Raw genomic sequence first — 26581 nt, forward strand, 5'->3', positions numbered from 1 at the left:
TCTCTCTCTCTCTCTCTCTCTCAAAAACAAACATTAAAAACAAAAAGATAAAGAGCAGGAGCTCTGAAGTCAGTCTGTCTGTCTGAGTTTAAATCTGGCCACATCTCTGACCAGTTATGTGACCTTGGACAAGCTGCTTAACCTCTCTATGCCTCACCTGTCTTATCAGTAAAAAAGGAATAATAATACCTACCTCATAGGTTTGTTGTGTGGAATAAGTGAATTAAATCTGTAAATGGTTTATTTTTTTTAAGTTTATTTATTTATTTTGAGAGAGACACATGGGGGGAGGGGCAGAGAGCCAAGGGGACAGAAGATCTGAAGAGGGCTACGTGCTGACAGCAGAGTCCAATGTGGGGCTCAAACTAATGAACTGTGAGATCATGACCTGAGCTGAAACCAAGAGTCAGATGCTTAACCAACTGAGCCATCCTGTTGCCCCTGTAAAGACTTTAGAACAGGATCTGGCACATAGTTAGCACTCAATAAATGTTAGCTCTTGTGTTCCACACCTTTACATTTTGGGGTAAGAAACGTGGTTACAGTAAAAGATTAAAGGCAGGCTGGTCATTTTTATAATAAAACTTTATTTACAAAACCACAACTCTGTGTGTTTAGGTATCGCTATTGACAGAATGTTTACAGCTGAGATATTACTAAGCGATACACTGATTTTAGCTATACCTAAAACCACAATCCAACACTATCCCAGTTTCCTATTCCTGTGTGGCTCTGAATGCAGCTTAAAACAAAAACAAAAACATCATTTATAATGTACAATGGCTTAAGCAAAACACTTGTTTAGTTTTTTTTCTATTTAAGGGTTGGAAGTGAGAATACTCATTTAAAATTTGCTAGTTACAGAAAAAGGCTTAGAGAATAGAATATGGAGGTTCAGTTGCCCTGCTTTCATAACACAATAACTGCATGACTTTAGAAGAACATAAATAAATCATGTCGGGAAACAGCATATACTGATAATTTTGTTGTTAAAATTCATTTATCTAACACCGTGCTGAGGAATTAAGAGAATTTCTCCGTATATTTTAAAGTTTTAACTTATTCTATTTGCTGATTCACAAAGTCCTGCTCCATTTTAGGGATTTTTCACCAGTATGACACAGGATAACCAGTACCTATGAAAACCTAACAGCTTGGTTTTTTAAAAAATTCCTGTTAAGCTTTAATTCCCAGTTGAGCTTGCCATATGCATGCCTGGGTATACACATGGATGCATACTTGGTGGATACACCCCATGTATGTATACTAACGCCCCTTATTCAAGAATATAAAATTAACGGTATCTGGTATCTGGTTGTAAGAAAAATTCCCCAAGACTGTGAGGTAGTTGAGTGACACATGAAATAACCTCCAATCTGAATTTAAGAACACATCTATACCAGGTGGAGGGTGGAGAGAGGAAGAGGAGGAGGAAGCCATAGAAGAAAAGAACTACCATAACTCAAATTAAATTCAGGTAATTCATCTGAGATAGCAAATAAATAAATCAACAAATGTCTCATTTTTTTTTCCAAAAAAAGGAGAAATCCGTAGTATATCCTTGCTAATATTTTAAAAGTCAGTCCATTAATATATCTTTTAAATAGGAAAATGTCTGGGTATTATACATCTCATAATCCCATTCATCGAATGCACTCCTCTGCTGAGATATCTAATGTGTCTTCATCTGTATTCTCTTCTATCTCTGGCAAGTTGCCCCAAAGTAGGAAGTTGACACCTGAAAAGAAAAGATCATAAAATTACTTAGAGCCAGCTACTATTACAACTCGGAACATGATATAGAAAACCTTGTATGTTAACATTCTTATGTGGAACCATAGTGTTAACAGTAAAGAGAAAAGATATTAAAGAATGTGCCATAGATAAAAATTACCTAATATTATTCATCTAAGACATAAACATTTCTTAAGCCCTTTGAAGTAAGGGCTTGAATTCTAGAATCTTCGAACTCCGGAGGATCTCAGCGCCCATTTCCTCAAACTCTGCCTCTAGCTGTATTACGCCATAATTGCTCTACACTGGTAAATTTCAAATCTATTTTAATGATTTTTAAGGATGGAGGTCTCATAAGATTATTTTAGATTAAGTGTCTCTTTGGAGGGTACAGGAAAAAGGCTTGAGTAAGTCTCTTCATCTCCTCAACAAGCACAAAAGTAGCTGGTGGCTTTTTTGTGATTAAAAACAACAAGGTTTTAGAGCCACTTATAATACGAACTGCAATCCTTTCTTATAGGTGGGTTTTAGTCTGGAGGCTATCCAGGTTGTAGCTGCCATTACATCAAACAAAACAACAATCTAGGGGTGTCTGGGCGGCTCAGTCGGTTAAGTGTCTGACTTTGGCTCAGGTCATGATGTCATAGTTCATGAGTTTGAGCCCCATGTGGGGCTCTGCGCTGACAGCTCTGAGCCTGGGGCCTGCTTTGTATTCTGCGTCTCCCTCTCTCTCTGCCTCTCCCCTGCTTGTGTTCTCTCTCTTTCTCAAAAATAAATAAATAAGCATTAAAAAAAACAAACAAACCCAACAATCTAAAGCCTCCTAGTGAAAGGGTAGTCAGATTCCATACTGAAGAATCTAGCCTAGGCATATAGAAGGAACATGACAGACACATGATGGAAGATAATGACATGGTTTGTTCTGGGCATGTAATGTATTACAGAACTTGAAAGTACTAAATTGGGAAAAAATACAATTTATTAATTGACCTCTAGGGGAGCCAATGGAGTCCAACAAGGAAAGCAAATCTCACATTATCAGGTTGTCAGTGTGGCCACGTGGTGGAAGAGAATGAGCCAGGGTTTGGAGATTTGGTTTCAATCTCGCTTCCACTTACCACCAGTAAGTACACCATGGGTGTTCTTACTACCTTTACTCTGAGTGTATGCAACTGCAGACAATATATAGCATTTTTTAATGTATTTAAATTTTTTATAGTATGGCATTATATGTATCTTTTCTAATTTGCTTTTTTCATTCAACATGTTTTTGAGATTTACCTATACCCACATGTATAGCTTTAGCTCATTTCTTTTTGTTTCTGAATTCTGTTGTCTGAATTAAATACGTATAGAGCAAATATATATATATATATATAGCAAATAGAGCCCATCACTCATCACTTCCTCTATCTGCCATTTTGCACAGGTACTCAAGGAGATATGTACAAGGAGGTGCACTGTGGCGTTGTTGAAACAGTGGAAACCATCAACTGTCTCTCTTGGTTGAGATACTAGAATCTAATCAGGCAAGAAGTTAGCATCTATTTCATGTTGGGGGGGCGGGGGTGGATACAGAAGTCTGTCATATTGTTTTCTGCATTTTTTTTGTGTTTGCATTGTTTATAATAAAAAATACTCTGCCCTCCCCTCCCCTCCCAAGAATGAACAGTATTCTGCTTCTGGTAATATGGTTTTGATGAGCTAATGGAATAATAAGGAGTTACTAGGCCAAAATCTAAGGGATAATTAGAACCATAAAGGTAAGTGGAGAGCTGAAGTCAATTTGCCTTTGAGGGCATTTGCCAATCCCAGAGAATTTGAACTGAGGTTTCTCAAGAGTCCTCAGGAAAGTTTTGGGAAATCAGGTGGACACATGAAGCCTAGCCTAGAACATTGACTTGGGGCCCTTTCCATCTAAACATTCTAGAATTTCATAAAGCTTGTGTATGTGTTCCTTTGATGCAGCTGATTCAGGTGATTCAAGGACAGTCCCAACATCATGAGAAACCCTGTTTTATACCAAGCATCTTGAAAGTCTCGTTTTAAATCACAATATTAGGGTTACAAAGGAGAAGTTTGATATTCTTGGAGTGAATACTCAGAGACATGAGTAGTTCGGCACAATTGGTTCAAAGGAGAAAAAATAAACTAAGAGATTGGATCTGACAGAAGGAGCACCTTCCTTTCTCTGTTAAGAAGGGAGGAAGGAAATCCTGTGATACATCTGTTTCTCATGGATTAGATTCAATGTGAATGGAAGAATGCTGGGCTTTTATCTTTGAAAAATTGACCAATAATTAAAAAGTAAATCAAAATGGAAAAATCTCCACCCTGTGTTTTGAATTCTATGAAGCAGGAAAAATAGTATCAAAGCAGAAACTTCCTTTAATGTGTCCATGGTCAACACAAATATAAAACTGGAGGCCTAAGTTAGGAGCCTGTATCTCAGGGGAGTTCAGATAAGTCTCTCCTCAAAAATGGCCTTCGTCACATCCCAGAGTCTGAAATTAAGACCCCCAAATGATGGGTTGAGAGCTACAATTGAATGCCAGGTGATTAAAAAAAAATCAGAGTCTATAAAAACCCAAGCATAATTGGAAGGTTTAAAGACCCTCAGAACCTAGCTTACAATTCATGATCTTCCGTCTGTGAAGACAAATCATCCTTAAGAAGAGGAATGTATTTTAAGTTCTGAAGAAGATTAAAACATACATTTAAAAACCTGAGGGTGTTAGTGCCAACTTGCATTATCGAATTCTTTAAATTTGTTCTGTAAACTAAAGTTCTGCAAACTTCAGTTCCCACTAAAAAAGTCCCACTACAAGTCAACCTGGTCTGTTGTGTAAGTAGGTATGAGATAGAGAAAACACATGTGCACAACAAAACCAAATGGCTGCAGACAATATAAAATGTATTATGTAAACATCCTTTAAGAAGTGGTTGTCGGGGCGCCTGGATGGCTCAGTCAGTAGAGCATCTGACTTTGGTTCAGGTCATGATCTCATAGTTGGGGAGTTCGAGCCCCACATTGGGCTCTATGTGGTCAGCCTGTCAGTGCAAGCCTGCTGCAGATTCTGTCTTCCTCTCTCCGCCCCTCCCCGATTGCTCTCTCCCCAAATAAATCAATGTTAAAAAAAAAAAGAATTGGTTGTATATTTTCCTACTAAATAACTAGTACAACGTATCGGCATTAAATATTTCCCTTGAATACAATTCCATCATAATTTATTTATATAGATGTCAAAATGTCTTTTTTTTTTTTTTTTTCCTGAAGCAACATCACCAAATACAGAGGTTACCTAGTCATCCTCCCTCCCAGGTCCTACTGGCCCAGGCTCCCCTCCCTACTTTCTTACACACACACACACACACACTTGACCATCAGATCTAAAATCTTCCAAAATTCTCTGGAGTTGTAATACGTATCAGTGCAACAATTTAGAGCAACTATTAATTTTAAGAGACCAAGAAGCAAAAGAGCCAAGTCTGAGGCTCTTGTATATACAACGATGAAATAGAAATGGCAAGGAATTTTGGCTAGTAGTTCCCCTAACTGAATATTTGGGTTAAAAGCCCTGACGTTTCACACTTTCAACTCAGGTGAGAGGGTTTCAGAGAGAATCCTCAAATAATCAATTGGGAGTTTCACTCAGGTTTTGGTAGACAAGTAAATGTTAGAGGAATTTCCGAGTCAATTGTTTCTTACCGGTAGCGTCTAGTCTGTTAATATCATAAACTGCCTGGCTGTGAAACATCCAGAAGTGTCCATTGTTGCAGGAAAGAAGGCAGGAACAACAGGGAACAATCACATGATAACCTACAATGTTCCCACTAAGAAAGAAAAGTAAATATACTCAGATACCAGGTAATAACTGGCCATATAAACATTTTCATGTGCTAATGTAAATGAACAGACCACCTTGAGTCCTCATTTCCTCCTAACAACCTCCATTGCTAGATCTTTGGGATGGGAGTGACTCTGGTAATGTTAAATTTGACAGTGCTACTGTCAAATACTAACACATTCTCCATTTCCTTGCTAGTCCTGCTTTACACATTGTCCTTTCAGAAGGTAGCTTCTAGACGCCATGCCATAAGGTTGTGATGTGTTCCGTAGAACACCCAGAATTGAGGTGCTGTAGATAAAAGGTTTTTGCTATCCCCAGGACTGTGGCAACTTGGGTTCTTCTATGTTCTAGTTCTACGCCAGCACCTAAAAACTGTCTCAACAGATGGAGGAGTAGGAAGACAGCATGAGCCCCTGTAAACCAAACACAAGCTGGCTGCTCTAATTTTAGTTTTAGTGTTTTTGAAGGAATTCAGAAATAAGGCAAATCCGTAGCTTCTAGAGAAAGTTGCAAAAGTTTTTTACTGTCTTCAAGACTATCCCTCTGATTACAAGTACTTCACTCTTCCACAGATTTTTTTTTCCTATATCGTCATTATTAAATAAAGTGAATATACAGGGAACGTTTTAGCTAGTACTTTTTTTTTTTTTTTTTAATGATAACATATACTTATACCTTGGGTTGTAAAAATTCTTATTATAGCTTGTTCCCACCCTGGGAGATGTGGGAGTCAGTCAGTTTTGTGAGGCCCTATAAAAAAATACTATAAAAGGTACCAGCCTACCTAAAATATGTCTTCTAATCATAATCTGCTTGAAAGGCAAACACATGAGAGCAAGTTGTTCTTGGACCAGGACTGACAGTTATTTGTAGGACTATATTGCAAGAGTAAATTCTATGGCTTTAATCACCATCCGTATTCATTCATTCATTTACTCATTCAATTTGTGTTTATTGAGCATCTATTACTATGTGTCAGGTACTGTTCCAGGTGCTGGGAATACAGCAGTGGACAAAGTCCTTATTCTCATGGAGCTAACATTCTAGTAGGGACGCATTCAGACCATTTTGCTCCCCTGCTAAGGCCCCTTCCGTGGCTTCCCATTGGCCAAAACTCAAAACAAAAAAACCCCTTCATATGAAGGTCTAGATCTGTGCTATCCAAAATGTGGCTGTTGAGCACTTGAAGTTTAGCTAGACTGAACTGAAGTGTGCTGTAAATATAAAACATATGCTGGATTTCAAAGACTAAGGATAAAAAATAGAATGTAAAATATTTTGTTAATAATTTTTTATGTTGGTTACATGTTGAAACAATATTTTGGTTATATGGGTTAAGTAAAATATACAATTTAAATTAATTTCACTTGTCTCTTCTTACTTTTTAAAATGTGGTTATTAGAAGATTTTCTTTATTTTTAGATTTTTTTAGAAGATTTTAAGTTACATATGTGGCTTGTAGATTTCTATTAGACAGCGTTCCTCTAGACTATCTGGATTCTGACCGCATCTCCAGTCTACTCACACTACTCTCCCTTGACGTTCACAATGTCTCAGCCATGCTGGCCATCATCTTTTTATTCCATGACCATGTTAAGCTTCCTCTTGCCTTGGGTTCTCTGCACTAGCTGTTCCCTGCGCCTAGAACATTTTCCCTTGCGCTCCTTGTCATCCTTTCGGATTTAACTCCAATGTTACCTTCTCATGAGAGGTCATCCCAGACCATGCTATCTCAAATAGCTCTTACCTACTCTCCCAACCTCTATTTTTCTCTATCATTTATTATTATTATTATTATTATTATTATTATTATTTCCTTTGGAGCACCTTCCACCCTATTCAATATCTTATTGATTTAAATATCTTACTAACCAATCATCTTCCCACTAGAATATAATGTCCAAAAGCCAGTGACTTTGTTTTATTTATTGTTGTGTTTCCAGCCCCTATAGCAATGATTAGCACATAGTAGGACTTCAATGTATGGTTTGAATGAATGAAAGAATGAATTTAAATCATCATTAGCACATAAGAATTTAAATTATTTGGATTATAATTTATAATCCAAACCTCATTTAAATGTTAAAAAAAATCTCAAATTTCTTCTCTCTAAAATGGGACAAATAATACTCAAGTCTGTCTACCTCTCAAAAGATAATAGTAATAGTTTTCATCTGTGTTGTAATTTATAGTCTATCAAGCCTTTTAACATTCGTAATTAATTTAATCTTCACAACACTCTATAAGGTAAACACAAAATATATTTAAATTTCTATCTTCTTAAGTTAGAAGATTGTTTCTATCTTCTTAAGCTATAAATTAAACAAGGAAACAGAGGTCCAGGGATTTAGAGGCTTAAGGAATTTACTCAAGATCACATTTAGAGTAAGAGTAGGGCCAGGGCTCAAACCTGATTTTTACGATTGTAACTCTGTTTTATCTTCCCAAACTACATTGACTTTTTCTGAAAATTAAAGCAGATATTTGTCAAGGTGCTTTGAAAAATTATAAAATCATATACAAATGTGACACAAGACCCTTTTAAAAAATAACTTGAAGTAACAAATGGTTTTTCAATGGCTCACTGCATGGGTTATAACCAGTGCTCGATGCAGCCCACTGAACCTTTCTCTGTGCTGTGGTGTTAACATCCATCTTCCAAATGCAGGGCCATCTAGAATCTTGCCACAAATTACCATTTTAAACATGCGATGTCTTTCAGTTTACACTTGCAGATTTCAGTGAAATAGCATCTTCCAATGAAGTCCACTGCACTGGAGAAGGAAATGTGCAGAAATGGTCAAAGGTACTTTTTAAAAAATTGTTGTAAAAACACACATAACATAAAATTTACTAAATTAATCATTTTAAATGTACGGTACAGAAGTCTTAAGTGTATTCACATTGTTGTGCAATGAATCTCCAGACCTTATTTGTATCACAAAACTGAAACTCTATGTCCATCAGACAGCTCCCCATTTCCCTCTTCCCTCAGCCCTTGGCAACCACCGTCTACTTTCTGTTAGTATGAATTTGACCATTTTATATAGCACATATAAGTGAAAGCACATACTATTTGTCTTTTTGTGACTGCCTTATTTCATTTAGCATAATGTTCTCAAGGCCCCTCCCTATTGTAGCATATGGCAGGATAGCCTTCCTTTATAAGGCTGAGTAATAGTTTATTGTATGCATATACCACATTTTGTTAATGAACATTTGCATTGCTTCCTAGCAGCATTCTTCACAGTGACCAAGGTTAACCAAGGTTATTGTGAAGAATGCTGCTAAGAACACAGGTGTGCAAATATATCTTTTAAATCTTGCACTGAATTCTTCTGGGTATATATCCAAATATAAACACATACTCAGATACATATATACACCCAGAAGTGGGATTCCTGGATCATATGGTAATTCTATTCTCAATTTATTTAGGAAATTCGATGCTATTTTCCATAGCAGCAGCACCACTTCATATTCCTACCAATAGTGCACAGGGTTCCGATTTTTCCATATCCTTGTATTTTTGGTTGTGATTTAGCATGAATTTTGTAGACCCAAAGAGCTGAAAGAGACTCTAAAGCAGAATGATAGTATATTTTGTAAGAGTCAGTTAATACTTCTGAGCTTACCATAAATATGACAAAATTCCACTTAAATAATCTTATGTGTTCATTAATTCATACATATCTCAGCACGCTAATCCATTACTATTACAACCCCTATAAAGAAGAAGAGACAATAAGAAAAACCTGGTTCTAATGTAGACTCTGGTCTAACCTCTAACAATTCAATATCTGAGCCCTCATCTTATTGCTTACCACATCTATTGCAAAGATGAATGGGTTAATATTTTAGGGGCATCTGGGTGGCTCGGTCGGTTGAGGGTCCAACTTTGGCTCAGGTCATGATCTCCTGGTTCGTGGGTTCGAGCCCCGCAACGGGCTCTGTACTGACAGCTCAGAGCCTGGAGCCTGCCTCATTTTCTGTGTCTCCTTGTCTCTCTCTCTCTCTCTGCCCCTCCCCAACTTGTGCTTGCTCTGTCTCTCAAAAACAAATACATATTTAAAAATTTTTTTTAATTTGTCTGCATGTGTGCATCTGTGTGTGTGCTACTAGTAAGAAAAAGCTTTAGACAAAAAAAATCATAGAACCTGTGCAATAGTAGGTTCTAGATTTATTGTCTAGTGCTTTTTTTTTTTTGTAACACACAGGTGCACACACACATACAGAAGTACTTAAAATATTAACCCAAATATCTTTGCAATAAATGAGAGCCATTTGCTTTGCCAGTAGGCATCTCTACACTTAAACCATTTCAGAAAAGGTTTCAAGAAAGGAGGAGTTCATAGCTTTTGAGTATATTTCCAAAATGTTGAAGTTTCTATCATCACAAAGTTCATTTTAAAGTATTATGATTGTTAGCCTAAATCTTGAAAATTACATAAGGGCATAAATATGCTGCCTATGGAAGAGAAAGTACCTCTTGGAGCTAGAAAAACGTACATTTGAGTAAAATAAAATGGCTATTTTTCCAAATAGGTAGCAAATTCTTACGTGTCTGAAAACAGAATTGAAGAGGATTTAATGATGCAAACAAATGCATAGTATCTGAAATAGTTGACAAGGATTGTTTTAGGGCTAGGTCTATTTCATAGGCTAAAAATCTATTTCTCTCTCATTAAGAGAGAGATTGTTGAGAAAAGAACACTGAATTATCTGGACAATGGATCTGATTCAGCCTGGCAAATTGCAAATAATGGCAGCAAATTATGAATATTTTTGGCCTAAAACTTTATGGATAAAAATGAAAAACTTAACTCTTCTAACAGTACAGAGAACCTTGCCTGAATTTACCTAGAGTCTAGGGTCTAGGTCGTGGATTTGATCCAGTGAGTTAGGATGGTTGGGCGGGGCACAGCGCCAGGGGATCCAACTTAAGGGATGTGGTCACATGACTATAACTGAACCAGAAACATTACATCAGGACTGACCACTCTGGCTAAACCACAGACTTTGTCCAGACAGTCTGCCCACTTAGTTATACTCCAAGGGGATCATCAGACTGTTGGGAGTGGCTGGAACACCAAAATGATAACCTCCTTGTTGACTCCCAGAGGTCCAAACCATACACTTTTCCCATTTAGTTAAAGGCTACCGTTGCCCGCTACTAGCAAGACTTACTTGGTAGGAGGGATGTCTGTAGAGAAAAGGTCTATTTCAGTATCAGCCAGCAAAACAGCCTTCATTCCCCTAGAGCTGAGCACTTGTTTACAGAATTTGCAACACAGGATGGACACGCACCGGTCCTCGAAACTACAACTGCTGGTAGACATGGCGTCCCGGGAAGGATGCGGTGCGGGGTTTTGAAAAAGGAAACAAGAGCAGTACCTTTCCTAGTTGGATTCCCCCAGGCCAAAAATCAAATTGCGAGGCCTCGACCTTTTCTAAGCCCTAAAACTGGGAAGGAAATGAGTTCTTTGCTGTTTTCCCGTGGGAGGGTGAAAGTAATATTTATTGAGTAGGAACAGGGCGAAGCAGCAAATGTGGCTTTCCTTTTAACCTTCGGGGAAGGCAGTGGGATTTGAAGTGGGGAGGCGGCGAGCTACAGAAGGCCTGGGAACTTCTCTACAGACTCCCCAGCCACGCGTCTAAAGGGCTCCTCTACTCTTCAGCTCCCGCCCCTGTAGCAATTCCCTTAGCTTTCTCCTGCAGAGTCCCTCCGTGAAAGCTCCTCTCCTAAGCCCCTCCCTCGGAGCGCTCCAATTCCTCGCCCTCAGATCGCCGGCCACGCGTCCCGACCCACGCCTCCTCTTTGGAAATCTTTCTCCTCTTCCCAGGATCCAGAAATCCCCTCGCTTTTCCCACCCGGACGAACCCGGGTTCTCCTCAATCCTCCCAGGACCCTCCCTTCTCCGCTCTGCTCGCTGCTAGGCCCCCGCTTCACTTCTCTCCTGGCAGCCCCCAGCCCTCAGCGTGCTGGCTGGATCTCGCGCCGTTTCTCTTGGTCCCGGTCCCTCAGCTCTCCCTCGTGCCCCCCGCTGTCCCCTTAGGTCTCCTCCGGAGCGGCCGCTCTGGAGCGCGCGATGGTGTTGATGGGACGGGGCAGAGGTCGCTTTTGGGGTTCAGTCGGCGCTGGGGTCTCTATCAGCGAACGCGTCGCGTTTTGCTCCCTCTTCCGCTCTCTCTGCCTTTCCAACCGGCTGTCAGTTTGAATTGCAGGCGCAGCGCACCGATTGGGAGAACCAGAGTTCGCCCGCGTCCCGCATTGGAAGGCTCGGGAGCCTTCCCCTGCTGAGATCTTAGTGGCCTGGAGACCGTACGCCCCGCCTCACTAACGGTGCCGAGATGAGCTCGGCTTTCTGGTTGGCCGAGTTTGGCTCCGCCTCTGCTCCTATTGGCCGGCACCGGGGGGCTTGGGCAAACCCTACTCCCGCCCCAGTGAAAGAGGCAAGGCACTCCCTTCACGCTTCTTATTGGAAGACTTTCTACAGTCCCTACTGGTCTCTACTCTCTACTGGCTAAAATTCTCCGCAACGCCCCTCCTCTCTACCCCGGTCCAATTGGTAGTGCCTTCTCTCAAGAGTTTGTGTTTGGCTGTTGGTTCCATTTTAACCCCGCCCATTAATTCTACTTCTGGGCTCGGCAACCCTGGGAGGAGCTTGCTCTATGACCACGCCTCGGTGGTGCTAGTCACACCTCCAAAGTTTCTCAAGCTCCTCCTCCTCACTCCAGACCTCTCGAGATCAGCTATTCCTATTGGCTACAGGCCCCATCGGTCGATAGAAAACGGGCGGTGATTGGTAAGGGGGTGGGCTCTGCTTCCCGGCGGGGTCCTGCGGAGTTGGCGGAGGCTCCTCAGGGGACTAGGGGGATCGATCTGCGTAGAAGCGGGTGGCGGGGAAGAGGGGAGGAGGTCTCTGAGTGGGAAGCGAAGCTGGGGACCTGAGACCCGTCGCGTCAGAGCCAGGTAAAGGCTCCTTCCCTCTCCCCTTTCCTCTTCCCGGCCGCCGGGCTGGAGCCCTGACTGAACAAACCCGGGCTGGGGCGGGAAGGAGAGGGCGCGGATGCTGCTTGCGGCATCGCCTAGCCGTGCCGCCCGGAATCACTCAGACGCCCTCCCCCTCGACCCTCTCCAAATCTTCCAGTACAGCCCATAATACTTCTCAAGACTGCATCTCTCACTGCCCTTCACCGCACAGTCTCGGGCTCTGCCCTGGGACTCTGCCGCTGTGCAGCAGGCACCCAGCCCCCTCCCCAAGTCCTCAGCCCCCTCCCCAAGTCCTCTGCAAACGGGCAGGCTTGGTCCACCTTTGGGCAACCGTCGTTGGCATCACCCGTAACCATCGGCTATCCTCTTCCCCTGTCTCCAAGCCCTGGCAGACAGCCGGGTTACAGCCCAGGACCCAGAAGGATGATTGTTCCGCACTGCTTCCGGGGCTTTTTCCCTGTTCCAGCCCCCTGCCCTCCTGGAATGGTGCCTTTCACGCACTCCCTAGACCCATAGCAGGTCCCCAAGTTGCTAACATCCTTCCGTTCCATGTAACATCGTGGCCACGGTAGCCTCCTTACCACCCCCCCACCCCTCCCCGAGGTAATCCTCCCTTTGCCCTCTCCCCGCCTCCCAAACGTGTGCAGAAGCTCCAGTCATCTATCCCCGGCTCCCATGCAGCCTCTGGACCCCACCTCACACCCCCCTCCCCGCTTCCTGCCCGCCTGAACCACCACGCCGTCTGGGCTCCCTCTTCCTCCCGGCGCGGGAAGTGGGAGACACCAGCGGAGCACCCCCCCTCCCCTGACAAGGAGAGGGAAAGGGGCGACCTAGGAGGGAGGGTCGCCGGTGTGGCACGGTGGGGAGCAAGACTCCCAACTCTGCGCTCCCGCTGCTTCCCTCCCGCCTCCCGGACCTTGGCCAGGGCGGGATATCCTCAGGCACCTCCTGGTGCGAAGGGTCGGGACTGCGACCCTCCCGTCCCTCCCGACCCCCCTCGCCCCCCCACCCCCCCCAACCGAGCCTGGGTTTGGGTGCGGTATCTGGGATCTCTGGGCATGGGTGACAAAAAATATTGGGGGTGTCATTTAAGAGTTACTCTCGTCCGTGACTTGGGGGAGGCGGCGGCTGCCTTCCGCCCCCCGCCCCTGGGTTTTCCCGACTCCGACCCTCGCCTCTAACCCGTTTCCTGCTTTTGCCGACCACATTGTTTTCCTGGATGTGCCCCGTGCGGAGCAGGCTTTTTCCTGCAGGTCTCACCCCCCTCAACATTTTGCTGCCAAGAGAAGCTAGTAACCAAAAACAAAACAACTGGGAGGAGGGGCGGGAGGGGAAGAAAAGTTGTGCCCGGGTGGCTTGTCCCTCCCTGGCTTTGATCCCTTTTGATGTCCTGGGAGTTGCCCCAGCCGGGGGTCAGGGGCCGCGTCGGAGCCACTGCCGAGAGTGCTCCCTTCGGCTGGCCGCTGCCCAGCGCTGGCGGGGCTCGGAGGCCGCCGAGGTGCCGCAGTCCCCGCCCGGAGCCCCGCGTTCCCGCCGCAGTCCCCACCCGAAGCCCGCGCAGGCGGCTGCTCCAAAGTGTTTTCTTCCAGCCTTAAAACAAAATCCGGAGGGAGCTTCCTTCCTCCGCACCTCGCCGCGCCGGGCTCTGTGGGCCGGGCGGCGTTTGGCCGAGATGAATGGGCCCAGGCCGGGCTTGGAACGACATCCCCTACCCCACCCCCGCCGCGATTAGGATCTGCGCCGGGGCTGATCGCCCCCTCCCCTTTTCCCTGCATTTACAGGCAAGTGAACCGGAGCAAACGACTTCCGATCCAGTCTGCGCTGCTGCGGCTCCCGTTTGGGATTTGATTTGCAGCATCTTCGAGCCTGTGCAACAAAAAACCGCGAAGCACGCCCAGCCCTCCCCCGGCACCCTTTTACGCACCCACTCCCTCCCGGGGACACAGCTGGGCGCGTCCACACCCCCGCACCCCCCACACCATGTTGTGCGGAAGGACTTCCACTCCCTGCCTGTGTCGTTGATGTCAGACCCCAGGCCAACCTCCGGGCGCTGCAGTTCTCCCGGCTAATGCTGAGGCTGCGGCTCCGGCTCTAGCACAGGAACCAGCCGCCGCCGCGCCCGGCCCCAGCGCCCACCGTCTGCATGTGCCCGCCGTAGCCTTCTGCCCAGCCCGCAGCCCGCGCTCCCCGGAGCGCTGGAGACCACCGCGGGGGGCCCCTTCTGCCCTTGGGAGAAGCGGTCTTGGAGGTATTGATTTCGGTGGTTGGATTTTTCCCGTGGATCTATCAATTCACAATTTGAATTTGGAAGAAAGAAGGAAAACATGACGTCTCCGGCCAAATTCAAAAAGGATAAGGAGATCATAGCAGAGTACGATACTCAGGTCAAAGGTAAGGGCTTTGAAAAATAGCACAATGCATATGCTCCGTGGACCATTGAGACATGTATTTCCACCCTGATTTGCAGGATGTTCATTTCTTTGGGTGGAGCAGGTGGGGGCAGGCTGAGCCCAGAGGTGGTTTCATAGGTGGGTTTGAGCCTCCGAGGGATGGGCTGTGCCAGGGGCCAAGGGCTCTGGAAAGGAATTTTCAGAGTGGGCTTTAGGTTTGCTCCTGAAGGGCTGGCCCTTATTTTGGCAGCCTTTTCCCCCAGGCTAGATGGGATGGGGGAGGGGCAGGAGGTTCTTGGAGAGAGAAAGGCGGCAGTTTGCCTCTGGGTGTCTGGGTCAGGTTTCCTTGAAGGACAACTGAAATCTGACAGGTGTTTGGGAATTTATTTCAGAGGTTGAAGAGTCCTGGTAGAGAAAGGCAACCTTGAGGAGGTATACCATTTGGGGAGCCCCTGGGGAGGCGGCTTTTTTTTTCTGCTGCACTATATCAAAAGGTGACATTTGCTGTGGCATCGGACACAGAAAGTCTGTAGCCACCTTGGGTGCACCTTGTACCTACCTGGTCTCTGGTTGCCCTGCATTCAATCAGAGATCAGAGAACAGAAAGAATAAGGTCATTTCACATCCCGTCTCCGCCCTCACCTAAGCATGAATGGAGTTGAGATGTTAGGGTTGCTGGGTGGTGCTGGTTCTGGAGCATGGGAAGACATAATTGTTTAACCCTTCTGTGTTGTCACCCTCTGCTCCAGAATGCATGCTTTTAAAGGCCCACTTCCCTCTGCAAAGATGTGGGGGGTAAAGCAAAATGTGGACCTGGAGAAACCAAGTGACCCTGTCTGCACATCTGGTTGACTACCTGACTTGGCACATGAATCAGAGCCTCTTCTCAGATAACCTTTTTTTAACCAGTCATTCCCATAAGAGGGGTTCCTGCCTGTTAAAGAGCCCCAGGATGTGTTTGTGCAAGGCACTGTCCCTTCCTGGCCATTCACTGGAAAGAGCCATGTGCTCTAGTCCATTGAGACTTCAGCTGGGGAGTGGGAGAGGTGGGTGGCCTTGAATGTTACACCACATGGTTGGAGCTCTGGGTTTTCCTTTGTTTCAGAGTACAGAGGGAGGGGCCCCTCCTTCTTTCCCTGCACCAATGCAAGGAGACCTTTTCCTATCATAGAGGACTTGGGAAGGGCCATGTCTCCCTTCTAATGATTGCCTCCGGTGGGAATAGTGTAGAGCTTGAAATGGGCAGCTGTCTTATCTCCTGGAAGGTTGGAATGTAGTTTGAAGTCCCCATTTTGCCTGTAGGGTCTTTTTAATGTCATCAGCTTGGTCATTTCTGGAGGTGCCCTGAGGGACCTTCTATCCACTGGGCTGCAAATATTGGTGGGTTTATTACAGAGATGGGAGAATTGATTGATTGATAGCTTCAGTTGAACAGGGATTGGGAGAGGTGTGGTCGTGAGTTAGAATTGAGGTCTTGGCCTCTTGTCACTCTTCATAATCTGGGCCTGTTTTTGTAAACAATAAGCCACTGGCCTCTGTGTCCTGTCCAGATGCACTGTATTCTGTTCCTGGAATCCCCCTTGCCATTTTAACCAGATATGTCATTCAGTTTTTTTACACATCCTATTCTTAACTGTTGCCATAGGGAGTGTTAATAACTTTGACTTTCCCGATTTCTCTCCAGAAGCACACCATTTGACTAAGGTGCAAAGTGATTTTGCATGTTTATTTTTTTGAAAGGTTCAGGGCTGATAGGTGTTAATAGAACCTTGTTTGTGGATTCCTATTGGTGAAAGATTTCTCACGAGTGTCTCAAAATTAAACACTTGTGTATTTACAAACATTGCTCATTGAGATGATGTAATGCAGTTGGCTATTTGGGGTTTCTCATCAACCTTGCCGCAAGCAGGAGACTGTTTTGCTTTGCTCTGATATTTTCCATTGACACCCTTCAGGATCATAGAATTTTATAGGTGGCTGAGCATGACGTCTTACTCGGAGAAGGTGCCTGATAAAAAGCTGATTTAAATGATTTAGTCCCTCATTTTATAGCTGAGGAGAGTACAGAGAAATTAAGAGGCTTGTCCAAGGTCACACAGCTAGGTGGTGGTAGTTCTGAAACCAGAAGCAGGTTACTGAGTTCCAATTCTGTATTTTATTCTATTCCTATTTGCTATGAGATGTCATCTGACCAGAGTAGGAAAAAAGAAATCCTTAAGCCAAAATCTGTCAATGGATACTAGTAGCAATATGAATAATAATAGATTACATTTTGGGAGCTCATGATGTTCTAGCCTATGCCAAGTGCTTTATATATGAATTGTCTTGTTTAATTCTCACATCAACCTGGGAAGTAGATACTATTTCACCCTCCATTCACTGCATGAAGAAACAGGCTTAGAGAGGGTAAGAAACCTTCCCAAGGTCACACAGCCAAACCCTGGCAGCCTGACTCCATTCCTTTATTTATCAGCTATTTATTGAGTGCCTTTTGTGTGTTCTAGGGACTGGTGATACAGCAGTGGACAAGGCAAAGACCCCTCCCTCCCTTGTGGAGCTTCCATTCTAGAACCAGGGTTCTTCGTGGAAGAGCTTAGAAATTGGAGACAAAGGACCCAGGTTTCTAGGTTGGCTCTGCTCCCCCACTAGGTAGAAGCCTTTAGTCAGAATTCCAGTTTTTTCTGTGTTACACGAGACTGGAAGAGCTGCTGGTCTTCTCTTACAGATGCCAAGATAAAAAAGAAAATTGCTCTTTTGGTCTGGTGGCTAAGAGCACAAGTTTTTGAGTTGAAGGGACTCAGGTTTAAAATCTCAGTTCGGTCACTTGCTCACCTTGGGCGAGTTATATGACATGTCTGAAAGAGTATATGTTTCCTAAGGTAGTCATGAGGAGTCCGTGAGATAGGATATGAGAATCATTTAGCATGGTATCTCGTACTTTTAAGCGCTCGCTTGTAGCACAGTCTAGTCCTCAGTTAGCGAACCTTGCTTCTTGCTGCTTTAGGCTGACCATAAGGCTACACTGCCCATATCCTCCCCGAGTGCCAGCTGTTAAATGATAGGAGACAAGTCTGGGAATGACACTTGAGTTCTGGTTTAGGTTCGTTCCTACCACAGTGGTGAAAGGTATCTTGGGTCACTTAAACCCTGTAGACCTCAGCTTCCCTTTCTGTAAAATGAACAGCTAATTCTAATGTCTAGTTTTTGGCCACTGTTGTCCCGTTGGTCTCTGACCAGAGTTCTGGGTTTTGCCTTTCGGTCAGAACGGGTTGAATCCAGTGAACTCTAAATGGACTGTGTGGGACCTTGTCTATCCTGTGGCTTTTGCCTCCCTTTAAACCACCTGCTTGCATGTGCCCTAAAGGGCTTCTGAGGCTGCGGCCCCAACCCTACCCCGGCCTGGTTTTATGAGGGGTGTGCCTCCTTAGTCAGCCTGCCTTGTAGCCGCCTTCTTAAAAACCATCATTGTTTCTGGTTTGTGGGTGTTCAGATTCCTTTGAAAGTTCATGCCTCAATGTCTGACTTGAAAGTAATAATATTCTTAATGCTTTTACATGGCTCTTTCCAATTAGTGAAATGCTTTCATATACGTGAATCTCTGGAAATTCTTGACAACCCTAGTCAGGTTCATGGTCGAAACCTGAGGCCTTTGGCCTGTAGCTTGTTACCTTCTTTCAGGATTGGAGCAGCAAAAGGTGGTCAAGTGCAAGGCATGGTTAGTGGAGGTGATGATCTGGGTGGTATTTGGGTGGCTTCACATCACTGCATAGTTTCCCTGCTAGCTATTGTCCTTTCCTTATTCAAGGGTCCCTTTCCTTTACCCTCTCTATACCTTGAGTTTTTATAGTGCCCCGGACAGCTTGAGATCGACAGTTAATGCAAATATTCCAGGAGGAATCCTCCAAAACAGAGTGGCACTGTGTGCTGAGCAGTCAGATTTTCTTTCTGGAGAACATTGGGGGTCTTGTCCTTTTTTTTTTTTTTTTTTTTTTTTTTTTTTTTTTTTCTTAATGTCTTAGAAGAACGGTATGTGTGCACCACAGAGCTGAGAAGTGAAATTCTGTAATTTCCATCTGGAGCATTTTGATAGAAAAGCCTCAGGCCTTTGCCTGCAACAGTTTAACCCTTTTAGGACCCTTTCAGAGCAGGAGATGAAATTCAAAACTCTATACATACTGTGTGTGCACACACACTGGGGAATGTGGATTGCTGGTATTTAAACAAGCTTGTTCCCCTGGGAGGTCTGAGCGGTTCTCCACTCATGCCAACAAAGGTCTACTCCGAAGCTTCTTTCCTCCCAGCCCCCACTCCCCAAGAGAGCTTTAAATATAATCAGTTTGTGAAAAGCTGCAGTAAAACATCTCCTTGGAATCCCCAAGCAGATGCTCTCATCTTCTGCGAGGTGATTGAAGGCTTCTCTTCCCTTGCTCAGGGAAAACAGGACTCTGCAGTAAGCTGAGCTCCTGGAAGAAAATGAAGCTCATGGAAAAACAAAGTCCTCTGTATCTCAGAGGAAGATGGTGGACAAGGAGCCGGGGGTGCCGAGGAAAGCCCTGGGCAAAGCAGTGGGGTGTGAGACACGTGTTTTGGGGGGGTGGCCCTTTTCCAATTTCAGGTGTTGCCTTAGGGAATGGGAACAGAAATGTCTTTGGAGAAGCCCATCTGGTAGTTATGGCCGCATTATCATGCACCACACAGGTTGAAAGCCAGGACAAGGCCTAATCATTTCTCTGCTATGAAGTGTACAGTCGGACCTGGCCCTGATATATGGGGTCCACACCCTTTTCAAATCAGCAGGTGCCCAACTCCTGACTCATATACTCCCATGTCACTCCAGATAAACACAGGCCGCCAGTGGTACCTGTAGAGCTCTTCTTCCAGAAGAGAAGTTTTCTTCATGGGGATCGTGCTTATCGTATACCCTAGGCCGCCGAGGGCTTTGTTAGGGAAGTGTTATGTCCAGTTGCAGGGAAAACGAAGTCAATATGTGGATTTGTACTGGTAACAAAATTGAAGTCATCAGTTTTAACTTGGTGTCAGCTACAGACTTGGCCCTTTGGGAAATCGGGGAAAGTTACCTCAGAAGTTGTCTGATTTAAATATAAATAATGAGAGCACTTGAGAACATTTTTAAGAATTACCAAATGACACCTTTAATGATTTTACAATAATGTGTAGGAACTTTCATCTGTCCAGTTGTGGGAGAATACACACAACATAAAATTTACCATCTGAACCATTCTTCCGCGTACAGTGCAGGGGCGATTAGAACATTCCCGTCGGGCAAATCAGCACCACCATCCATCTCCAGAACTCTTTGGGTCTTGCAGAGTTGAAACTCTGTACCCATTAAACAGTACCCTCTCACCCCCACCCTGTGTCTCTGACTGACCGAGGAACCACATATAAGTGGAGTCATCCCGTATTTGCCCTTTCATGACTGGCTTATTTCACCTCGCATAATGTCCTCAAGGCTCATCCATGTTGTAGCATTTGTCAGACTTTTCTTCCTTTTTAAGGCCATTGAATGTGTACAGCACATTTTGTTTATCTATTCGTCTTTCCATGGGCACTTGGGTGGTGTCTACCTTTTAGCCATTGCAAATACTGCTGCTAGGAACAGTGTGATGTATCCCTATTTAAAAAACATGTCTGTACCCAAGTTTTACAAGCCTGTGTGTACATTTCTATATAATCATTTGTCCTGATAAATCTTTAGACTTAAGATTTAAATATACATGCTCATATTTTCATATTATGAATATGTATTTATGCTCATAATATGAACATTGTATATAGATAACAATTTTATATGTTTTAGTAATTACAGGAATTACTAAGCTTTTATTGTGTTTTTAACAGCTTTATTGAGGTTTAATCGACATGTAATAAACCGTAATGTTTAAGGCGTACACTAGATAAGTTTTGGTGTCTGTTGTGTACCCATGAAACCATCACAATCAAGACAGGTGAATGTAACCGTCATCACCAAGGGTGTCTTCATTGTAATATGTGATTAAATGAATAATGTGATAACCACATTATAGAAATGACATTAACCTAAAAATAAGTAAAAGCTAGATATTACCAAGTTTAAAAAATTAGTAAATAAATGATGACCCAAGCTACCCAGATTGGTTCCTGGAAATGGGATTTAGCCTTAGTGAATAAAGACAGTCTCCCAGAGAAATTGCGTTAATAATTGTGCCTCAGCCGTTACTATGTGTTTAAGGGAGAAGATACAGGATAGGGAGAGAGAGAAAAGAAAAAAATCTTGGACACAGTGGGCGTTGACGGGTGACAGTATCTGTTTCCCAAAGTCCTCGCTTGAATCAGTCCCCAGGGCCTCACACATCTTCTGAAGGGATCACAAGTGAGCCAGATGCCAAGGGGAGGGGCTGGGGGCTCCCCTGGGAGATCTGCTCAGAATGCTATGAATATGGCTTATTTCCTCTCATGATTGATTCCCTGTTGAAAAGAGACCAGCTTCCCAGGTGAACATTAACTTGGTCCTCAATCTTAGTCTCAATTTTATCCTTTCAGCCATATTTCTTATTTTACTGTAAGAGGACTGGTGGCCTATCTGGACTACTTGCCATAGTTTAAACGCATCTACTGTTAGCTAACATTTTGCTCTTTGTGGCTTACTGTGTAGTGGGCGTTATTGCTAAATACTTGACATAGATCATTCCTAATCCTTACACTAACTCTAGGAGGAATATATTGCTGTTAGCCCATTTTGCTGATGAATGAAATGAGGTGAAGGCGATTCGGTGACTCACCCCGGGGCTGCCGCAGGTGAAGGATGGGACAGAAGTTAGGACCTGGGCTGTCAACCAGAGTCTGAGTCTCAGTGCTGTTCCTGGAGTGCCCTCTCTCCCTGCCCGGCCCCACAGCTTCACCTACTGAAATCTCACCCCCATGCTGGGTGCCTTCCTTGGTCACTGTGACTGGCAAGTTTCCTTCTCTCTGGGTGACTCACACAGTGCTGTGGCATTCATCTTGTACCTCCTTAAGTTCGAAATATGTGTCTTTCGGCCTTCTGTCTTCTTCTAGACTTCGGTGAGAATGGTTTGTAGGTGTGTAGTGCCACGCAAAGGGCCAGGCTTTGGAGCCAGCCCTCAGTGGGAACCTTGTCAACATCAGCTCCTTGCCCTATGGCCTTGCTTAGGTTACTCAACTTCTCCTCTAACCGTCCTCTCCTGTAACTTAGAGATAACAAGACCTACCTGGCTGGTTTATCGTGAATGTGTGTCAAGTATATAGCAAACAGTAAATGCTAAACAAGTAGCTCTTATTATGGGGGGCCCTTCAGGTAGGAGCGTGTCTGGAACAGTATTGTAGCCTAAATCGTGGCTCTGATGATGGAATAGAATGATGAGTGCATAAATGCATGACCTGGACTACTGCAAATAATTTTTAAAATATTTATTTATTTATTTTTGAGACAGAGAGACAGAGAGCGTGAGCGGGGAGGGGCAGAGAGAGAGGGAGACAGAATCCCAAGCTGACAGCACAGAGCCTGATATGGGGCTCGAACCCACAAGGTGTGAGATCATGATCTGAGCCCAATCCAAGAGTCGATTGCTCAACCAACTGAGCCACCCAGGCACCCCAACTGCAAATAATTAAAAAAAAAAAAAAAAAGGCTCTTAATTTGACCTTGACAATATTATCTCACACAATATTACCAAGGTGATTTGTTTTTAAAAACACTATTATGCTAAGATCATAGCATAAAAGACTGATCATACCCATCACTTCTCTCTTACGCAGCTCACATTTTATACCATCACGAGGGTGAATTGTCTCTAGTTTTCTCACCATGTTACATTATTTCACGCTGCTTGCCTTATGCATGCTGTGTCGTCTCTTTGGAATGGATCCTTTTCCTTGAACCTGGACAACTCAGTCATCCTTTAAAAGCCAGCTCAGATACCACCTCATTCAGGAAGTCTTCCCTGCTTATCCCTTCTCGCTGAACAGTGATCCTGTGCAGGATCCCAAGTGGAACTCCTCAGCATCTCCCATTGCTTTCTGCACCCTGTTAATCAACACACCCTCAGCATTTCCTCAGCAGTGTCCTGGTGCTTACTTGTATTACTGCATTCATTATATTACATTGTAATCTCTTTGTTTACATCTTTTTATTTACAGCTCACTGAGCACCTTGGGAACAGACTTCTCTTTTATTCACTTCCATGTGTCCAGCTTCTGGCACAAAGAAGCACTAAAAAATGCTCATAAATAGAACTGAATGTTTTCTGAGTTGAGGTTGGATGTGACCATGCCATGCTTCTGTGTTTCTCCCCTTACTCCAATAAAAAGCCTTCTCCTTATGTTAATGTTATTTGAAATTCAAAGTGGATCAAACATGGTGAATATTGTCATTATGCAAGGACAAGTACACACTGAATGGCATGTGGAGGCTCCCCAGTGGGGGTGTGTTTTTCCTATTTACCACCCCCTCTACCCTCTTTAAAATCACTGCCCTACAGCTGTAATTGACTTGATCACATTTCTCCAATCATGTCTCTTTCCTTGGAAACGAAGAAAAATATTAACTCTGAACTTCCAGAGTGTAAAACAAAAGTAAGGGTTTCTGTAATTGAAGTAAAACAAATTCTACGTTTGTCCAGGATTTATTCATCATTTTAAACAGATATTTGAAGTCTAAAGTTGAGGTCTATTTTATCATTTCTTTTAATTTTTTTTTTTTAAGATTTATTCATTTTTGAGAGACAGAGTATGAGCGAGGGAGGGGCAGAGAGAGACAGGGAGACACAGAATTGGAAGCAGGCTCCAGGCTCTGAGCTGTCAGCACTGAGCCTGACACGGGGTTCAAACTCACGGACCGCGAGATCATGACCTGAGCCGAAGTCGGATGCTTAACTGACTGAGCCACCCAGGCGTCCCTAGTTGAGGTCTATTTTAAAAACGAGTTGACTTAGTAAAGGGACTGTTGTGATACTTTTCTGAAGTATGGGTTTGGAGAGAGCTACTGGATCCTTCAAAGCCCCTGTATGATCTACAGAAAATGGGGAGGAAAGGTCCAAAGGGCCAAACAGGGAGACTCTTCCCTCTGGGTTTTCAAGTCATTTGGTATTCAGTAGCCTTGACCTTATTTATACATTGTGAATGAGTGGTTCTGAACTTGAAATGTATCTTCCTGAGGAAGGAAAAACAGCTGGGGAGTGCCCCTCCTCCATTTCTGTGGGTATTTTAGGATGCCATCTGTTACGGAGAAGGCAGCCTTTTAAAATAACCTTTTCTTCTAAAAATGCACTAATCGGTGGGCAGGTGACCCGAAAGACATTATGAAAGTTGGGACCTTGTCTTTGCTGTCTGACCCCAGATTCTGCATCTCAAATCACAGCTTGGTGGGCAGAGTCTAAGTGCCCTAAAGACAGTGGCCTCACCAGCCATGGGAGTCTGGGTGGCCAGGGCTCCACAGGAAGACAAGGCCCCGAAAACAAAGGGATCCAAGCGCCTGAGCTGGCCAAGACATGCCATGCCACGAGCTTTAAGAAATACATCCTGTTTCTGAAGAATTGGCAACAGTTTCTCCAAACATTGGAATCCTTTAGAGATCTGTTCCCTTTTCCACTAGTCTTTCTGTTGTGTTTTGATTGATTGATTGATGGATTGATTGGCATGGAGGGTATTGGGCCAGATCTCGTCAGATGAGTGAGCTGCTCTTTGGAGGCAGGAAGCTTGGGTTTTAGTTTGGCTTTGCTGTTTGCCACTGTGATTTTGGGGGCAACTCACCTCAGGTCCCAAGATCCCTAGTGTCCTCATCTATAAAATGGGGACAACAATTCTTGGTCCTGGCTAACGATGATGATGATGGTGGCTAGCATTTACCGAGTGCTTCTTATATTTAAGCTCTAAGTGCTTTGCGTAGATTAACTCGTGAATCTCCCAACGGTCCTACAAAGTAGCTGCTTTTATGATCCCCACTTCTCAGATGAGGTGTGGGGAGGCTAAATAACTTACTCCAGTGCACACAGCTGGTAAGTGATGGAGACAGTATGAACCCAGGCTGACTTAGCACTGTTTTAGTTGATTGTTCTCATTTCCTAGCATCGTGATACGCAAAGGAGTTGATGCGGTGTTCTGAATGTCTTCCTGGTATGCACCCACTCGACCTCTCTTGGCCTTGATTTTTCTCATCTAGGAAATTAGGGCTTGAATTAGAAAATTTCTAGTGCCCTCCCAGCTTTCATGGTTATTATTCTTGCTTATTTAAGATAGTGAAGATGACAGTTTTACCCCTATGAAGCGGGCACACTTGTAAGAACAAAAAAAACGTTACATTCTCTGAACTTCACTCTCTCCAGTGCCAGAGCTTGCCCCATCTGCCTGGCTGCTGCACGTACGTGGACGCGGCAGTCGGGGGACACCAGGTGGTGGCCGAGCAGCAGCTGGCCTGGAGAGCGGTTGAAGTGATATGTGGTCAGGTGTCACTATCTGACAGGAAGATGCGCTCTCACTTGGAGACATTGAAGGGGAGGGATGGTTGCTCGTGGCCTGGCGGTGGACCCTTGCCCCAATTACTAGGGACAACAACTGCTTTGATCACGATAAATATATTAAACCTTGGACTTCCTGTGAGCTCAGAGGCTTACAGAGTGAGAAAGTTCTGTGCTGTCACTGGTGTGGATGGCTTTCCTGGCCCATGTTGGTGGGCCAGAGGTGGAACTTGTGTAAGTCTTGGTATTATTGCCATGTACGTTGCTGTGTGCCATGCTTGAATGACAAAAGAGAAAAAGAAAAAGGAAGTTGGGTGATTGTCTTTTGTTACAACTTAAGAAATAGGGAAGTGAGAAGCTTTTAAATCCCTGACATCTGGGCTGGGATGAATGAGGGGGAGGCTGTGTGCATGTGGAATGGGAGCAGGGTTGATATAGACATCTGGGCGGTGGGGGAAGTGACTTCAGGCCCTCCTAGGATGTAGGGTGGCCTCTTGCCTCTTACACCCCTTTTCATGTGTTAGGCCCTTTGTCGACTAAGGGATTTGTGTGTGGTTTGTGATGAGGTATGCTGTAATGCGGAGTTGAAATGTTTTCATGTTTGTGTTTGTTTTCTTTTCACCTAATGAATAGACTAAGAAACAGTGTGTTGTTTTTAAATGAGTACTATTAATAATAATGACGGCTCATATTTTTATCATTACAGCATGTAAAAAAGATCATTCATAGGGAGGCAGGGACGGTCGTAGGGTAATGGAGGGCCAGCTGCATAACGCTGGACAAGGCCCTCCACCTTTGGTATTCTCATCTGCTTGGCTGGAAAGTAGAAAGATGGATTACTGGTTCTTTGCTTCATCATTCTTAGGACCTATGACCTAAAACTGGCTATTATAGAGTGAATTGGTGCATAGAGTTTCCATGTTGATTATTGTCCTGAGGGAAGGATAGAAACCAGAGAATGGATACCAAAGATTCTTCCTGCTCATCTCTCCTACTCCTGGTTTCAAGTTTCATCTTTAACTGGCATTCATAGGCTTTGTGTGTTAGTCGTTGTTGGAGTCAGTTGTGCTGTGTCTCTTGATCTCTCTTATTTATTCAGTGATCTCTGGTGATGTAAGTTATCTCAACTCTTTGCTGTCA

The 26581-nt window shown here is 44.1% G+C and overlaps 2 protein-coding genes across 10 annotated transcripts in view; one reads left to right on the forward strand and one right to left on the reverse strand.

The window, feature by feature from the left end:
- Positions 1-567: 567 nt before the first annotated feature.
- FAM72A (family with sequence similarity 72 member A) lies at positions 568-12314 on the reverse strand. 2 transcript variants are annotated; one of them, XM_040462060.1, is made up of 4 exons: positions 10773-11905; positions 8282-8359; positions 5444-5568; positions 568-1738 (listed from the first exon to the last, which is right to left on the reverse strand). In XM_040462060.1, the coding sequence occupies exons 1-4, from the start codon at positions 10922-10924 to the stop codon at positions 1644-1646; spliced, it is 450 nt and encodes a 149-aa protein (XP_040317994.1). In that variant the 5' UTR covers positions 10925-11905; the 3' UTR covers positions 568-1643. The 2 variants fall into 2 exon arrangements, with proteins under 2 accessions (XP_040317994.1, XP_040317995.1); XM_040462061.1 differs by lacking the exon at positions 5444-5568 and having other exon boundaries at positions 1684-1738; positions 10773-12314.
- A 130-nt stretch (positions 12315-12444) lies between these two features.
- Positions 12445-26581, forward strand: part of SRGAP2 (SLIT-ROBO Rho GTPase activating protein 2) — a 235005-nt gene continuing 220868 nt past the window's right edge. For 5 of the 8 annotated variants that reach the window (XM_040462034.1, XM_040462035.1, XM_040462037.1 and 2 more), the window contains exons 1-2: positions 12445-12558; positions 14361-14970. In XM_040462034.1, the coding sequence (XP_040317968.1) occupies positions 14904-14970 (67 nt within the window). In that variant the 5' untranslated portion in view covers positions 12445-12558; positions 14361-14903. The remainder of the gene's footprint in view (positions 12559-14360; positions 14971-26581) is intronic. The other 3 variants (XM_040462040.1, XM_040462041.1, XM_040462036.1) reach the window with 2 other exon arrangements.

This window comes from Herpailurus yagouaroundi, unplaced genomic scaffold, assembly GCF_014898765.1.
Source record: "Herpailurus yagouaroundi ecotype Mexico unplaced genomic scaffold, PumYag 308, whole genome shotgun sequence".
NCBI lineage: Eukaryota > Metazoa > Chordata > Mammalia > Carnivora > Felidae > Herpailurus > Herpailurus yagouaroundi.

Bases quoted from the DNA above. Each gene is read 5' to 3' on its own strand.
- FAM72A (XM_040462060.1), bottom strand. From the start codon at position 10,924: ATGTCTACCAGCAGTTGTAGTTTCGAGGACCGGTGCGTGTCCATCCTG. The intron at 5,569-8,281 runs GTAATTTGTGGC...TTTCTTTCTTAG, and splicing joins GACATCGCATGTTTAAAATG to TGGGAACATTGTAGGTTATC. The intron at 1,739-5,443 runs GTAAGAAACAAT...TTTTCTTTTCAG, and splicing joins TAACAGACTAGACGCTACCG to GTGTCAACTTCCTACTTTGG.